General features: G+C 32.2%; 1 protein-coding gene across 1 annotated transcript; it reads left to right on the forward strand.

Annotated features, from left to right (window-relative positions):
- Positions 1-14,111: 14,111 nt before the first annotated feature.
- LOC134723228 (uncharacterized) lies at positions 14,112-17,133 on the forward strand. The gene is made up of 4 exons (XM_063586853.1): positions 14,112-14,498; positions 15,207-15,402; positions 16,393-16,554; positions 16,923-17,133. The coding sequence occupies exons 1-4, from the start codon at positions 14,169-14,171 to the stop codon at positions 17,081-17,083; spliced, it is 849 nt and encodes a 282-aa protein (XP_063442923.1). The 5' UTR covers positions 14,112-14,168; the 3' UTR covers positions 17,084-17,133.
- Positions 17,134-18,997: the final 1,864 nt, after the last annotated feature.

An 18,997-nucleotide genomic window follows, 5' to 3' on the forward strand; every position in this document is an offset into this window, starting at 1 on the left:
TAACTTGTATATCGTAACTTCCTCCAATAAAGGAGCACCTCAATCATGAGTATTCCACCACCTTGTAAATGTACATGTTTATCTCTAAATGATTAAAATATAAAAGTCACACTGGTAGACATCTATCATCATTAAAAGGAATATTAAAAGTGGTTGTATATACATATGTATCGGCATAAAAACGTGAGGTAATTCAATGTCATGACAAAATTCTAAAATATATTTTCTCGATATTTACAGTTTATTTACATGTTGATCCGCGGAAATCGGTGTTCTGTATATTTGCTGGTTTTATTTAAGATAGTTAGCTTTTATCTGTATACCACAGTGTAATGTGGCCACGTACCCACGCTTACTGCTTCAAAGGATTTTATTGGGCTAAGTTGTAGTAAGTTTCAGTAAAGTGTGGCGAGATCCACGCTTACTCTGTTATAAACAATGACAAATATTTAGCCTCTTCAATAAAGTGTGGCGAGATCCACGCTTTTGTTGTGTTGACGTATATGTGTTTGTAAAAGAAGGCATTATGGATCAGTTAACAAGTGTGGCGAAATCCACGCTCATTTTGTAATAATGTTGAGGTCGCTTCATAGTTGTGTCCCAAGAGTGTGGCAAAATCCACGCTCATTTTGCAATAATATTGAGGATGCTTCGTAGTTTTTTCCCTAGAGTGTGGCGTAACCCACGCTCAAGGTATCTATTAAGCTAACTTCATGTTCGATCGATATCATTGAGAATTCTTGACCTGCTTGTGTGTAGTAGAAAGCACAGTCTCCTTGATTGAAATTCTATGTCCATTAGGATTGATTTGTCACATCTGGGTTCCAGTAATCCAATTGTGCTTGAATCAACTATCACTTGGATAAGGCCTACTTCGCTACCGTTGTTTTTGAATTGAATACGGAGCTTTTCGTGTAGCATTTGGATATTGCTCAAGATTGATTTTCTCTGGTTCGACAGCGCTGGACAAAGCAGTAGGAAATGTTCCAAGGTTTCATCTGATGTTTGGCACAAAGGACAAGTTCCCAATAATCCTTTGTTTTTTGAATGCTTTGTTCTGTCAGCCATGAGTATATAACTTCCTGTTGCTATTCTTAATTTTACGGGTATTCTCATAGCTGCTTGTATGGAATTACTAGCAGATAGGTTTACTAATACATGTGTCTTCCCTGGTATATATTGAATATTTAAATACTTTAGTGAGGGGTATAGTTTACAATGACCCTCGATAAAATGTTTCCAATACTTTGATACTTCTTTATTTACCATGGTCTTCCATTTTAATTTTTGAATTTGACTGTCTAATACATGTAAAGCTGATGGTAAGTTGTATTTCGCTAGAATCGTTTTAACAATGATAAACCAGCTGTGACTATCATCCGTTTTCATAAGTAGTTGTCTGTATGCAATTTGTTTTTCTAAACTATCATGTGGTTGTCTAGATATATTTCCAAATAATGACAAGATCTTTTTATGTATTTGACCCTCTATTGGTAGTTGTCCAGACAGAATGTATATGGCGGGCGTAGCTGTACTTGTTGGTAAAGAAAGTAACTGCTTTATACATTTTTTGTGGAATATGTCAATAATATCAAAGTTTTTTCCTGTAGGAGTTACTAATTCCAGGCCGTACAGAAGTACAGGGATGACATAGATGTTAAATATATGTAGTATTGACTGTATGTCCAGTCCATTTTTACCATGCAAACCAGCTGGCATAAGACTGTACATGGCTCGTCTAGCCTTTTTAACGTTTTCATACAACGGATTAGGATCATCTGGTTTTGATGTGCGCAAGACCCCCATATGGGTTGTTTGGCTAACTATTGGCATTATTGAGTTACCTATACTCCATGGAAAGGAAGGTTCTTTCTGTTTTCTACGATTTGGATATACTGGTAGAATAACACTCTTCACTGGTTGAAGCTTATATCTCTCCCTTCGACTGTAGTTGTATGCCATGTTAATGAGTACCTGTAGTTCCTCGGGGTTGTCACTCATTAGTGCCACATCATCTGCACAAGTTGGAGCTGCGCAGCAAATAGATCCTATTTTTGCTCCTAATCCAGAATACTCGATATCTGTTAGGAGATTGTTGATGTACAGCTTGTACAGGTCAGCGCTCAGTATACCACCTTGTTTTACGCCTTGACATATTGAGAATGGTTCAGATATTAGACCATTAAATTTAACTACGCTGCTAGAGTCCATGTGAAGACTACGTATAAGTTTCCATAGTAGTCCATCTACACCTGCTATGTATAGCTTTCGTAGGATACTCTCGTGCGTTACCACATCAAATGCCGATTTAGCATCTAGAAGCGCTATATATATTATTTTACCAGCATCCCTGCATTCTCTAATAAATTCTTCAATGAAGAAGGAGCAATTCATTGGAGCTGAGTTCTCAGTAAATCCTCTGTGTAGCCTATTTTGTTCTTTCAATATTTTAGGTTGGACCTTAGCCTTTGCTACAGACTCAATTAGTTTCAGCAGTATTGGCATGATAGTAATCCCTCTGTAGTTGGTAGCATTCTTGTTACTTCCTTTGTTCTTGAATACAGGAGTGAGGAGACCCATTTTAAGTATTTCAGGTATTAATCCTAATTTAAATGATGATACTATCATATTTGTTATTACTGTTTGCAGCTTTTCCCCACCATATTTGATATTTTCAGAGGATATGCTATAAATGTCTGGAGATTTGTTTATTTTCAATCCATTTATGTCGTCTTGAACATCTTTTTCGGTTACAGAGATGGTATTAGTTTGATTGTTACATATATCAATTATATTGTCTAGATCTAATGCTAACTGTTTGTAATATTCGTCGTCATATTCAGGATCAATTGCTGGTTGAGCTAATTTGTTGAAATGATGTTTCCATCCAACTATAATTTCGTTGTCAGATTTATAGATATTATCTTGTACATTCAGTTCGGATATACAATTCTTCAGCTTTCCTTTTTTTTACCAAGTAACTTGTAAAATATTTGATCATGTTTAGTTCTAGCATCTAAAATTTCTTGTCTATCATTGAGGACTTCTATCGCTATCTCTATTCTACATGTTTTTCGAAGTTGATATTTCGCAGATTTCATATCACAGTATATTTTGTTGTTTGGTGATGTCGGTCTTTCATTTGCTTTCCATTTTGCAAAAGCTTCTTTACATCTTTTACTTGCTTGATTTGTTTGAAAGGATCTTATCTTTGGTTTTTGTTTCTTTCTCTTGTATAACTTGGGTTTAGGAGCTGATTCTATTGCTGCATTTTTCATAATGGTATTAACTTGTCTCATAACTTTAGTTAGCTCATCACCCGATTGAATCTCACTTGAAATGGCTGTTAGTGACTTGTTTATATTCTCCTCGTATAGATTCACGTCAATAGTACTCCATTTAATTTTTCTATTGGTAGGCAATATTTTTGTACTTTGTTCCCTATGTTCTATTTTGACGTTCAGTCTGCAGGTTATAGGATAATGATCAGAGACTAAAGAACTACAGGAGTCAAGTTTAAGATAACTGGAATGGTTCTCAAACAGCTCTTTGTCTAGTAATATGAAATCGATAGAGGATATTTCTTCATGCTTGTAGTTTATGAATGTTCGGCCCAGATCTTTTGTATATAAGCTATGGTCCTCCATTAGTGCTTTGACTGCCTCGTAGCGTTTTGATTCACTTTTGTCAATTATGTTTTCATTTATATCGCCACCTATAACAATATGATGTGTGTTATTGTATTGAGAGCAGAGCGAATGAAGTTGTTCAGTACAATCTAGAAATTCAATCAATTTTTCAACTCTATTATCTTTGCATGGCATATAAACGCAAATCACTAGAATGTCTTTACCACATGTATTTGTTATTTCAATACATTGGATTCTGTTATTAGTACAGTCTACCTTAGTGATTTTGTGATCGATAGTCTTTTTCCATAATATGCAAACTCCACCGTATCCTCTTGGTAAGTGGGTAGGTGGTAGCGGATCATCGGAATCAACTGCTTTTCCAATACCATTAAAATCAACATGAATATTTTCTAAAAGTGGTAGCTGACAGTCGAATAGCCAGTGTTCTTGCAGCAACACAATATCATAGTTAAAAAGAATTTCAGAGAATAGTGGATCACAGGTTTTAATATTTTTACAGTTAAAAGATAAAATGTTTAAATGGTAAACTTTAAAATCGCTATTTACATTTCTCGTTGCTGTAGGTACTAACTTCCGTTGTGTAAAAGTCTTTCCTGATGAAAAAAATTTTGATCCCTATAATTGTTTAATCCTGGCCTGGGCACCTCGGTAGGTGTGTATAAAATTGGACAACCATGAACAAGTTTCGATCTATCTTGCAAATTTATCATACCCGGTGTAATCATATCTGAGTTATTCGTTAAAGAAGGTTGATGTTTTTGCATTGCTTTCCCTTCTTTATTGCTTGGTGTGTAATAATTATATTGCAATGATTGATATACCCGATTTTGAGGAGGCTGTTGTACGACATTTATTGCTGGAGGTGGATGAGAGACATGATACTGCGGAGGCTGATATGCTCTATTTATTGTCGGTATTGGATGAGAGACATGATACTGTGGAGGCTGATGTATGACATTCATTACCAGAGGAGTAGCCTCAAAATTTCCAACAGTGCCTCTATGTACTATGTTGTATACACATGTTCCTTTGCAAGTGTTTCATTTGTGTTCCCATTTGGCAGCATATCATTTATTATGGTTGACTGTACAGGTATTTGTTCGCATTCGAGTTGGTTTATTTGAGCATCTACTTTCTGCAGTATGAGCTTTGTCATTCTTTCTCGCATAGCTAGTAGCAAATTATCGGTTTCAGTGACACATTTCTGGTGACAGCAGTTTTGTACTGGCGAGTTGGTATCTGTTCTTTTGGCTTCTGACTCGGTATCTTCTAGTACAACTATTTTTCTGTTAAGAATTCTTATTGTGTTGTCTAGTTCTTTTATTTTAGTTTCTTGCATGATAATGGTAGATTGAAGGCGGATATTTTCAGCGTTAAGTTCTGAATTTCTCATTTCCCTCAATCGGATGTCGTCTTCTCGTTTCTTTAATTTTACCTCTAGTTGTCTTAAGTCTTAAAATTTAATTTGTTGGTCATCAGTAGGTTTGTTCTGATTTGTACACACATCTTCTGTTTTGTTATTAGGTATTATACTTTGTTCAGCAATTGTGCTGTTTTTTGGTTTGCTGCTTGTATTTGAGTTCTTTTTTGTTTTTTTTTGTTCTTGAAATATTGTCTACTTGTGCTTTTTCTACTGTCATATCATTGTCAATACAGATTAATGGAGTTTCAGTTTGACTACCATATGGTGTTTTGATGATTGTTTCATCATGCTCATTATCAAGTTCCTTTGATGTATCATAACCTGAGTCTTTCTTGACTTACTGATCTTGTATTTCTAGGCCAAAGCATGCTTGACATTTTTGTGTTGTGCAGTTTGTAGCTATGCATGTTAAGTGTACAATATTGTTACAGCTATCACAGACAGTTTCATCTGAATCTAGTATATTATTGTCACAATTAGAGCATATTTGCTCAATTCTTTCTTCATTCAGTAGTATCTCTGCACTGGTTTCCATTTGTGAATTTATTAAGGCTAAACATTTTTGTGTTGTATTCATCATGCTAATGTTGTCAATTTCATGAGTATTAGTTTGGAGTGATGTACTTGAACAGGTGTTTTCAATAGCAGTGCTAGTTGGATTTGGACAGGATGAACATGTGTATGACGTGTTGTTATTACTTTCAATTTTGTCAATATCAATCCGCCTAAGACCTTCACACATATAGTGCACCCACATTTGGCAATTGTTGCACTGTACAGCCCTTGTGATAACATTTCTATTGCATTTTCTACATCTGGTTTTCATGTTGTTATCGGTTGATCTGTTATCTAATATGTATTGCAATTGATCTTCCAGCAATTTATTAATAGTACTAGTATTCATTTGTTGGTTATTTACATAGGTATTACATATCATGCCGTGGATTATTGGTAATTCATTTTCAATAAAATGAGTTATGGATTTTCCATTAATCAATAAGGTAGCTTTTGTTGTATAGGCATTTATGGTATAGGATTGACCGCTTTTTAGTTGAACCTTAAATGTTTTTTGGACTAATACACCTCTTCTATCATGTTCAGATTGAAATGTAACTTCACCTGTCGAAATCGGATAGCATTGATAATAGCTAGATATTGCAGCAATAAAAAACTCGAATGTTGCCTGATCTAATGTAACTGTGAGCCCTCCACTAGTCATTTTATATGAGATATCAGTCCTCTTTGCTGATTCTAGTTTGTTTTGTAGAACTTTATCTATATCAAGAGAGTATGTTTTGGTTTTAGTCTGATTTTGTACTTGATTGACATGGTTGTTATCCTGTATAGTTTTTGAATCAACAACTATTTTTTCACTGTTATTAGTGACTAAGGCCATTCTGATAAGTAACCTGTTTCAAAGTAGAATAATTTTATTCAGCTAAGTGTGGCGTAACCCACGCTTACTTTGTGTTGTTGGTTTATTTTGTTGTTTTTTTTTTTTTTTTTTTTTTGCACCAGTTCTGTCGTTTTGCAGTTTAGTGTAGTGAAACCTACGCTCCCTGCTCTAAAGTACGAATAGGGAATATAATTCAAGGTTATTCACAGCTTTGCATATAGCTTACAGCAAAAGTATCTATTGACCAAACTCCTGTTGGTACACATATATATATATATAGCAATAACATCTTTCAAGTGTGGATACAGATGTTAATAACAGTTTTGAACATGTACCAATATAGTGTGGCGTAACCCACGCTTACTATAAATAAAGAAGCAGCATAACTAAATGTTGTATTTATTGGTTGTATCTAAAATATATTATACAGTGTAGTGTGGCGTAACCCACGCTTACTGTATTGTACAATGCAGGTACACAGCTTGTTTAATTAGAAGTTTCCCAACAGTCCTTAATTATTTGTTGTTCAATTTTTCTTAACCAAACTTTTGACAGTAGCTGTCGTGGATGTACACCATCAAAGTACAGTTCAAACCTATGCTGCACCCGTCTTGTGACTCTGTGGCGATCACCTTTCCTGTGCTTTTGTATTAATGTAAGATCAGAGCTAAATTTTGGAGAGTAGGAGATATTGTTTGTGTTAACTTCTCTGATTTTTCTGTTAACACTGACTATTTGTTCTTCTAAATCTTTGTCGTGTTGATAGAAACTTTGAATCTGATTTTTACTTATTCCAGCAGCCCAATTCCAATTGACAATTGAATATAAAGGTATTTCCAGTATTGTTACTTTAGACCCTGGGTGTGCTTTGATGCATTGTAAAATTAAATTAGCTTCGGCTATTATATCGTCTACAACTGAATCGTCATGGGTTCTTAATGATATGTATCGCCCGTTTTTTATAGTAAAGTCACATGTACCAGCCCATACATATACCCATATATTTCCCTCTTCTTGTATTAGGTCGTCTATGGAGCTCTCCAGCCACTCTCTACACTCTCTAATTCTAGCACCTTTTCTACAAAACCAAGTAAAATCTCGCTCTGTAGTTGTTGATGCTTGGGATTCCAAGTTATACCCCTTACTGTCAGTGATTATAATGGGAGTATAAGGGGGGCGAGCCTGCTCCTTTGCAGAAATTTGGTTAATTTTCTTTGAATTAACATGTATGTTGAGATATAATATAGAATATATATGTTTCTGTTTATGGTATTGTAATCAAGGTATGAAGTAACTTTAACTTTGTTTTGAAGTTCGCGGACAGGAAGTGCACGGACCCCGCGAAAGTCAAATTGAGTTGTGTGATATTCGTCTCAACTGCTTCTATTTCAGATAAAAAGTGTATATATATTGGCTTGTTTTGTAGTTTTTCATAAATGTCACAAGATTGTTTGTTTTATATGTTCAATAACACACTATACAACACAAAAATCATAGAATATTCCCTGCACCGCAAAAATGTGTCAACCACCACCATTCATCACGTGATCATACAGTTGGCACAGGTTTGTTGTTTATTTTTCAACCAGCAAAGAATGACACAAGTCAATAGGATTGCTCTATCTAAAATTTGTTTTTCTAATAATAAATTAATGGAGAGATTGTGAAAATAAATAACTTGTCCTGAACAAGTCCAAATAATTATGACGTCTGGCAAGGCTATTTTAATATTTTTTTCTTGGAAAGTTGGAAGGCGTCCCAGAAAAAAATTGAAATAGCCTTGCCAGAAGTCATAATTATTTGGACTAGATCTGGTCTCCTGGCAAAATGTTGAATATAAATAACCCAGCCTTCAATGTAAATTGTACATGCATGTCAGGAAATAACTCCATACTTGAGAAATAAAAAAAAAAAAAAACATCTTGTCACTATTTTTGGAGATGATTAACACTAAGATGCAAAACTATTATAAGGAAGTGTACCTGATCTATTTATAGACTTACCCTTTATATAATTATTGTACAGTCGAAATAAAATAAATATGATACATTGGGTTTTCTTCTTATTTTTAATGTATGTTTACAAAAAATGTATATAGAGAATAACCAAACATTGTTTTAAAATATAAAATTTATTTGTACAGGGCTTAGAAACAGAAGAAAACTAGGCTCTGTCGAGTATTTCTATCCTGTTTCGAGCCAAGTTCAACTAAAATTTATATCACAAATCAATGTATGATTATGATCTTTATGCTGCAACAATGAAATTTCTTATAAATGATATGTAAAGGGTAAAAACCAACATTTTGAATTTGAAGTGGACGACATAAAAATTCTGCTAACATGTATTCTTTATTGACGTCATAAATAAAAACTACAGCAACACATTCTCAGCGTCACAGACAAGGTGATATACAAATATAAGGTCAATGCATTTTGACTGCTCAAATTGAACAAGTGCAGTAAAAATATTTCTCTCTAAGCTTAAGTAGGGTATACATGCACATGGTATACACATAATGAGTGTACAAATGTAGGAAAGGTGAACATATATATTGCTGAAGTAAATTACATTACTTACTTTATATACTTCTAAGCTTGTGTGTTAATATTTTTTTTTTTATTTGCAGGAATTTGTCGTCAGTGCATCAGTGAGACATCAGAACTACCAAATGCTTGCAGTGTTAAGATAGAGGTATATGCAAGTTTTTGTGTCATAAGATTTCCTTTCATTAGTTTAATAGCTTATATCACTGTTTTTTTTTCAATCAGATACATATTGTATTAGACTTTTTTTTATTAATTCAACCATGGTACCCTAAATAGAGCAGAATAATCATTCATAAACAAACAAATTAGACAATTCCACAAGTAAACAATTAGATATATACCCTTATTGGAAAAAAAAAACATTTCTTTTGACAGATTGTCATCTGATGTATTATTTATATTAATGCCATTGAATGATTATCAAATATTTTCAGGTTATTCATGTCAAGGTACATGTATATAGAAGAGAGGTAGAACACTAACAAAGTGATAATTATAAAAGATGAATTCAGTTCCCAAAAAAACATGCAATGACATATACAAATATCATTTTTTTTTTATGAAAAATCTCAAGCTTAAGATTATACTGAATACTGTGTTTTAATTTAACATTGATAATAAAATCATCTTTTACTCCTTATTTTGTAAGAAACTTTTACATTAAGATACATATATATATATACATGAGCTATTACGTTATCTTTATTGCCTGCGAATAGATACATCAATTATTCGCAGGAGCTACATGTATAAAAAAATATCCAGAAGCTAACATAAAATGTGCTGGCATATAGTATGTTCACTTTATTTTTATTTATTTTATTGACAGTCAAATAAAGATACCACTGAAGAAAAGAACCAGGATAAAAGAAATACCACACAGCCTGTATGACACATGATAAGGTAAAACAGTAACAACAATATAAATTAAAATATACTAAAGCTTTGGTTGAATCATTCATTGTTATTTTTCCTGTCATCTGTTTACAAGGCCAATGAATAAAATTGAGATTTTTAGCATGGAAATGAGGATTGGGGAATGTGTCAAAGTGACTCCCTGAAAATTACTAGATGTGCTTACCATCTTAACAATGATTAGAAAATACATTTTAAAACTGTAGTCTGCAATATTTTAGGTTATATATATATTTCATTGTTTATTTTTTATGCCCCCTCTGCTAATCTAAGGGAACATTAAATTTGACCCATGTCCATTTGTATTGATTTCAGTTTAATGTTATGAAACTTAAACACAATGCTTATTACCACAAAACACAGATTAAATTGAATTTGGTTGTGTCACTTTAACAGTTCTAGATTTATGCCCCTTTATATCATTATATATACGCACACAGACATATTTTTGACATAGACATTCTCTGTTTATTTTACATTTTGTATGGAAAGTAATCAATATTTTTTTCCTTAGATTGAAGCTGATCAAGATGACATATGTGAGATTGCAGACCATAACAAATATAGATAACGACCAAAGCAGGTATTTTACTAATAAAAAATTACACATTTTTAAAGGGACCAAAGAAAGCCCCACATCAATTCGATTTTATTTTCATCAGTTTACATTGAAGGATGAATAATATAAAAAAAAGAAAATGTGGTGTAATTGCGAATCAGACAACTCACAAGAGACCAAATGACACAGAAATTTACCACTTTAGGTCACCGTAAGGCCTTCAACAATGAGCAAAGCCAATACGGCATAGCTATAAATAGCCCAGACATGACAAATGTAAAACGATTCAAAGGAGAATACTAACAGCCTAATTAATGTATAAAAAACATGAATGAAAAACAAATATGTAACACAGCAACAAATGACAACCACCGAATTACAGGCTTCTGACTTGGGACAGGCAAATCTGACATGGGGTGAAATTGTTTATAAGGTCAAGATCTATCTGCCCTGAAATTTTCAGACGAATTGAACAACCCCGTTGTTGGGTTGCTGCCCCTGAATTTGTAATTTTAAGGAAATTTTGATGTTTTTGGTTATTATCTTGCATATTATTATAGATAGAGATAAACTGTAAACAGCAATAATGTTCAGCAAAGTAAGATTTACAAATAAGTCAACATGTCCAAAATGGTCAGTTGACCCCTTCAAGAGTAATTGCCCTTTATAGTAAATTTTTATCTATTTTTCGTAAATCTTAGTTATCTTTTACAAAAATCTTCTCCTCTGAAACTGCTGGGCCAAATTAATCTAAACTTGGCAACAATCATCTTTGGGGTATCTAGTTTAAAAAATGTGTGGCGTGACCCCATCAACCAACCAAGATGGCTGCCACGGCTAAAAATAGAAGATAGGGGTAAAATGCAGTTTTTGGCTTATAACTCAAAAACCAAAGCATTTAGAGCAAATCTGACATGGGGTATAATAGTTTATCAGATCAAGATCTATCTGCCCTGTAATTTTTAGACAAATCGGAAAACCTGTTGTTGGGTTGCTGCCACTGAATTGGAAATTTTGCTGTTTTTGGTTTTTTTGAATATTAATATAGATAAAGATAAACTGTAAACAGCAATAATGTTCAGCAAAGTAAGATTTACAAATAGGTTAACGTGACCGAAATGGTCAATTGACCCCCTAAGGAGTTATTGTCCTATTTTAGTCAATATTTAACAATTTTCATAAAATTTGTAAATTTTTATTAACATATTCCACTGAAACTACTGGGCCAAGATCATTATAGACAGAGATAATTGTAAGCAGTAAGACTGTTAAGTAAAGTAAGATGTACAAACACATCACCATCACCAAAACACAATATTGTCATGAATCCATCTGCTTCCTTTGTTTAATATTCACATAGACCAAGGTGAGCGACACAGGCTCTTTTGAGCCTCTAGTTATATTTATGTATAATAAAAAACTATTCGTATATAGAATAAAATGGTTCAGTACAAAACTTGGACAAGAAACTTATATGTTACATCATAGGTTTACATTTTCAGATTGAAAAGGAAAATATCAAGATTTTACATGAAGTACTACCAAGCAACACTGAAGATTATGATAGTTTTACTGTAAGTTAATGATTCAAGACAATGTATAAAAAAGCTTGTAAGTTAATGGTATCTTATAAAGGAAAATATATGAGATATCTTATATGAATTTAAACAAACATCTAATAAACTATTTAAGATATCTTACAAACTATAAAAGATATATTAAATTATACTCTATAACATGTCTTATAAACTATAAAAGATATGTTTATACTCTATAAGATATCTTATAAACTATAAAAGATATGATATATACTCTATAAGATATCTTATAAACTATAAAAGATATGATATATACTCTATAAGATATCTTATAAACTAGATGAAATATGTTTTTAAGTTAATTAGATATCTTAGGTAGAACTAATAGTAAAATGGCTTGCCATAGTTTTAGTCTTGTTAGCAGTCCTATAAGGACAGATTGATAATTTTTTTCCAATTTTCTTTGATCATTTATTCTAAATTAACTCTGATATGCAGTTATGAAGGTTTTGGAATAAGAGTTTAAATTTTGGTGTCAAAAGCCCACTTGCCAATTAGCATGGAATACCCATATTTGACTTTAAATTTTACACAACATACAAAGGGGAGCAATTCTAGAACTGGACACACTCTGCAATTTCCAACAGTAACTAACCGAATGTAAAATCGTTTTCTCTCAACCTGTACGGTTTCAAATTTCATTTTTGGTGTATATGGATGAATTTTTTTAGTGTGACATATAAATAGATATCGCATTACAAGATGCCGTATTAATAAGGGTTTGATAGATATCCATGATAATTTATGTAATTTATCATTACATTTTTAATTTGAAAAATAAGCAGAATATTTTGTTCCAATGCATTGTTTTAGTAACTGACATTTTCTGTAAACAAATTATTCATTTTTGTTTGCTAAGACAGTAACACAAGTTTTTTGTACTTTTAAAAGAAATATATTTGTAATCTTCCAAAATTCTGTAAGCCCCTGACTACACAAAGATAAATACTAGTATTTTTTCGCCATATTTTCTATTAGCTTCTTGTTTTATTGTCTATTTATGTTTACACATATTATTTCAGAATTCACAGTACTCTCAGACCACAAACTCCCAGACTTCTAATTGGAGTGATTGTAGTGAGCTTGCACTGGAGAAAGTAAACATAGTAATGGAATCAATCAATGTGAGCCCCTTACGTTCCACACTACAAAAAGAAATTACAGATGTAAAAGATTCAACAATCAGATAGTACAAGTGGAAAGCACATGAATCTATTGATTCATTGTTGGATTTTATGGCTCCAAAACAAGGACATTTACTTAAAGATGAAGTTTTAACTAAAACAGGGACACATCTTTACCAACAGAGAGTGCTATGATAGAAGATCTTTCAAAACTCTACATGGAAACAATGGACAACTCCTTAAAAATGCAAATTCTATCTGTAATCACCAATAGACTTACCAAGGCAGAACTTCAAACAGCAATACCAGGTATAACCAAATATCGTATAGACCAGGCACGACTTCATTTCAATACCTCTACAAATTTGGGTCTTCAAGTCAAAAATAAAATAAAAGTACCACGTCAAAGAATGGATGACAGCAAGCTTGAACATGCCATAAGTTTTTTTTTGACACTTCATTTATGCAGCTAGTATCCTATGGTACAAGAGATTTAAAAATGGATTCAGGGGAAAATTTAACTATACCAGATGTAATCAGAACAACAAATCACTCCAAAATTATAGACCTGTACTTTTCATACTGCACAGAATCAAATTTTGAACCACTATCTAAATCAACTTTATTTAAAATTCTAAATACTTGTGCTGCTACTAAACGCACCAATTTACACGGATTAGACAATATTGCAGCTGAGGGAATGGAAGGTTTTGAATCACTTAAAGAAATTACAAAACAGATTTATGAAAGATCCATTCTATCAACTGAAGAACATGAACAGATACAAAAAAATATCACATCAGCAAAACTTTATTTCAAAACTGATTATAAACTGCATCTGGAAAAAGACTGCCTGTGTGCTGACCATTGTCTTCAATGAGTGACCCTGAAAACTGTCAATTTCAAAGTCCCTGTGAGCACATTCATACATTAGTGTGTGATAGGTGTGAAATGTTACATGGCATAGAGGATGATGTGTTCAAATGTATTGGTAAGATGGGAGATGATGACTTCAAAGAGGATACCACCAAAAACTTCCAGGATGCATTACAGAAAATCAATGACTGGAAAGCACATATTGCTAGAAATGTAAATCAAGACCTTTTTAGAACCCAAAAGCTAGATAATTTAAAGCGATTTGAGGGAGTTTTAGTGATGGACTGGGCAATGAAGTTTCTACCAATGAGATACAGAGAGAAACAAACAGATTGGTTTGGCCAAAGGGGAAAACATTGGCATGTCAGCGTCTGCATTTATAGAGATGAAAATGGTGAAATTGGGGTAACTAATTTTATGATAATAAAATCTCATTATTATTATTCATCTTTAAAGCAATAACAGACATTTGTCTGATTCACTGTACTATATTCTGAAATCAATATGATACACAAATCTTTTTATTACAACTAACGATTTTAACAGAAGTTTACATTTGGACAATATAAGAAAGAAGATGTGGTATGATTGCCAATAAGACAACTGTCCACAAGAGACCAAAATGACAAAGACATTAACAACTATATTTCACTGTATGACCTTCAACAATGAGAAAAGCCCATACTGCATAGTCAGCTATAAAAGGCTCCAATATAACAATGTAAAACAAAATTCAAACAAGAAAACTAATGGCCTTATTTATATAAAAAATGTATGAAAAACAAATATGTAACTCATTAACAAAAATGTATTCTTTAAAAGAAAATACTGTTGGATTAAACGCCCTTAGGAATTTATTGCTGTATAAACTGGACCAATTCACTCACAAACTTATAAAAGTCCGATGTGAAGCTTGATTTTAAGGTTACAAACACTGTAATTGTATGTTAACAAATATTGGATACCAATAAAATGTAACAATTAATTAAAGTCTTCAATAAAGTGTTCAAAGACAATGGACAATACAACAACTCATTTGTTACAGTATTTTTAGGGACAAAAAATTTTGAATAGTAAGAAAGATAAATACATTATTATGATAATTTATTTCAGCATAGGACATTTACTCATGTTCTTGAGAATGTTAAACAAGATTGGTTTGCAGTGGCATCACTGTTGGAACATGTGCTGCAAACAGTTAAAATCCAACTACCTCAGGTGACAGATATGTTTCTTCGTTCTGATAATGCGGGCTGTTACCATTGTGGACATTTATGGATTGCTATTCCTCAAATTAGCAATAGAACAGGTTAGAGATATAATTTGATATTTGACCTACTTATACAGAGCTTAACTGAATGTAAAGTGGAATTTAATTTTATACTGCAATTATCATTTTAGTCCTACAAGTTCTATATGGAAAAAGCAGTGTAACTTAGAAAGATCTATTAATATGATAAAAAAACAAAAAAAGTCAGGCTACTGTGGATTCCTTATTATTCATTGAATACCAATTTTCGTGGATTTCATGGGAACAGACGAACCACTAAACTAAATGTTCAACAAATACCAAATTTTCTATAGGCTTGTAGATTTCCACAAAACCATGAAATTAAATATCCACGAACATATAAGTTTTCATCAATCCACGAAAATTGGTATCCAAGAAAATAAATGAATCCACAGTATTATGTAAAGTTGCACTATATCACAGTACAAATTTGAAACAATATTCTGATATGCTGCAATCATATGTTTTAAATATAAAAAAACATTTGGCAGAGGACTTATTCAAAAGATCATAAAATTAAATGAACAAGAAAAAAAGACACAAAAAATATTTAGGAAAAAGTAAAATCACAAAAATACTGAACTCAGAGGAAAATCAATTTGGAAAGTCCATAATCACATGGCAAAATCAAAAAACAAAACGCATAAAAAACGAATGGACAAGAACTGTCATATTCCTGACTTGGTACAGGCATTTTCAAATGTAGAAAATGGTGGATTAAACCTGGTTCTATAGCGCTAACCCTCTCACTTTAATAACAGTCTCATCAAATTCCACTACATTTACATGATGCGTTAAATAAACAGTCACAATTAATAAAATAGTCAAAATATGGGTACACCAGTCATCATCGTATAACAATTTTAAAAAGAATACAAACAGGAACTTCAACCAACCTACATGTACTTCAAAGCTTTTGAAATAAATAAAATACTTCAAAATATAAGCTATATATTTATAAGTAGACTCTCAAATCTTTGTTCATGTTTATTTTGTGATTTTTTGCAGGTATTCAAATAAAGCAATATTCATATTCAGAGGCTCAGGCCGGAAAGTCCTACTGTGACTCAAAAATTGCTCATATGAGAACCAAGATGAGATCCTTTGTGGCAACTGGAAATACTATTTTGAATGCAGACGACATGAAAACTGCAATTGATTATGGAAAAGGTACATTGTAAACTTATTCTTTAAACATAAGAAGATGTGGTATGATTACCATTGAGACATATTTCTATCCAAGACTTAAATTAGTAAATTTAAGCAATTATAGGTCACAGTGTAGCTTCAAAGTGAGGCCTTGACTCAATAGCAGAGTAAAACTATACAAAAAAAACAACAATTATAAAATACAGCACAAGAGACAATCAATTAATTGACAGTTCTTTAAAAGATTAATAGGTGTACAGAATACAATTTTAATTTACCAGCTCTATAAACAAAATCACCTTTAACTGTGTTACATAAAGGTCAAAGGTCAAGACATAATCATTGCATCTGCTAAGTTTTATATAATAAGTTCAATTCTTTTCTTACAGGTGAAGCTGGATGTCAAGTGGCCCATGTTATTGTTGAAACATCAAAACATGTTCTCAAGACTCATAATTTAAAAAATATAACACATTACAACGATGTTCAGTACACAGAATCTGGTGTTGTATTCAGAAAGGTTATGGTATTGGGGATGGATTGTCAATGACTTATAGTGAGTTAACTAAATTATCAGGCCATTGTCAAAATGAAACTGGATGACATGTACTCTTGTAACAGATTTTGTTCTGCCATCAAAGGTCAAAGGAAAGATCAAGTTAACAAAAGCTGAAAGTAATGCTGTAGAAAATGAAATGAGTACTGAGACCACAACAATAAGACCAGTCAGTTCATCTGCTTTGCAGACACCACTCTCCTTTGATTGCCCAGAACCAGGTTGTATTAAGTGTATTAAGCATTATGCTTCTTATAGAACTCTAGAAAATCATGTTCTATTAGGTACACATGATTTAAGATTAGAAAGAGAATCGGTATATGATATCATTCGCAAGCAATGGGCAGAACTCTGCAACAATGTTATTGTTACAAGGAAGAAAAATGTTGCCAGCCAATGTACAGATAATCAACAAGCTGTAGAAACCCTTCATATGGGTTGGGCATTAAAAAGGGCCAGAAAGGTGAATAGATTTCCTACCAAGATTAAAAACTTCCTTATTAAGAAATTCAATGAAGGAGAGAAAAGTAAAAACAAATGCAGTCCAGATGATGTCGCATTAGAAATGAAATCAATGAGGGATACTGAGGGCAGACGTGTTTTTCAGTTAAACGAATGTTTAAATAGTACTCAAATTACATCTTTCTTCTCACGATTGGTATCAGCTAATGCAAGTAACAACAAGAAAATAGTACCTGAAGATGATGACTTGGTAGCTGCTGCTGTTGCAATAAATCAATCTGAATTAATTGAATCAGTTAACTCTGCAAATCCAACAAATGACTGTTAAAAAATAGTGCATATATTCACTTAAAAGCTTGTTAATTCAGAAATATTTGAAAAATACAAAATTCAATTTTATCCATTTTTTAAATGTAGTTATAAGTTTTATGATTTTAATTGTATAATTTTGATAGAATTTTATCTTTAATAATTTGAAAAATTAAAGATAGTCAGACTGAAACAGATAACCTACTTGCATTGTCAACTAATCATTTTGAATTATGTAAACTTTCAATAAAAATTATTTCATCTCTGAAATAGTTCAAGAACAATTTTAATCCTTGATATTGGTTAAGATTTGGAAAAAGCAAAACATGGATTATCTCCCTTTCATTCCATGAGTTTACTGATTTTTAGTAAACTTGCACAGTTTTTTGTTCCCTTTTGAATGAATTAGGTAAAACTGTAATTAGCATAAAAGTATTATAGTTTTACATGAAGAGTTTTGTTAGAATTTTAGTCCTTGATTTTGGTCAAAATTTGGAAAAGCAACAAAATGGATTTTCTCCTTTTTATTTCATGAATTTTACTCATTTGGTTATGAATTTGTGCAGGACTTTGGTGACTTTTATTGATATTCAGTTTAAACTCTTTAATTAGCATTAAAGTATTATAGTTTAACATGAAGAGTTTTGTTAGAATTTAAGTCCGTGATTTCGGTCAAAATTGGAAAAAGTTACAAAGTGGATTACCACCCATTTATCTAATGGATTTAATGATGTGTTGTAAAATTGCACACATTACTGTTTCTTTTTGAAAGATTTCCAGTTAAAAAAACTTTAATCAGTATAAAAGTAATAGTTAACATGAAGAGTTTTGTTGGAATTTTAGTCCTTCATTTTGGTCAAAATTGAAAAAAGCAACACAATGGATTACCTCCCTTTTATTCAATGAATTTACTGATTTTTTAGTAAACTTGCACACATAATTGTTTCTTTTTGAATGATTTTCAATTAAAAAACTTTAATAAGCATTAAAGTATTATAGTTTAGCATGAACAGTTTTGTTAGAACTTTATAGTCCTTTATATTGGTCAAAATTGAAATAAGGCAACAAAATGGATTACCTCCCTTTTTTGTCATGAAATTACTGATTTTTAGTAAACTTGCACACATAATTGATTCT

The sequence above is a fragment of the Mytilus trossulus genome, chromosome 6 (genome assembly GCF_036588685.1).
Source record: "Mytilus trossulus isolate FHL-02 chromosome 6, PNRI_Mtr1.1.1.hap1, whole genome shotgun sequence".
NCBI lineage: Eukaryota > Metazoa > Mollusca > Bivalvia > Mytilida > Mytilidae > Mytilus > Mytilus trossulus.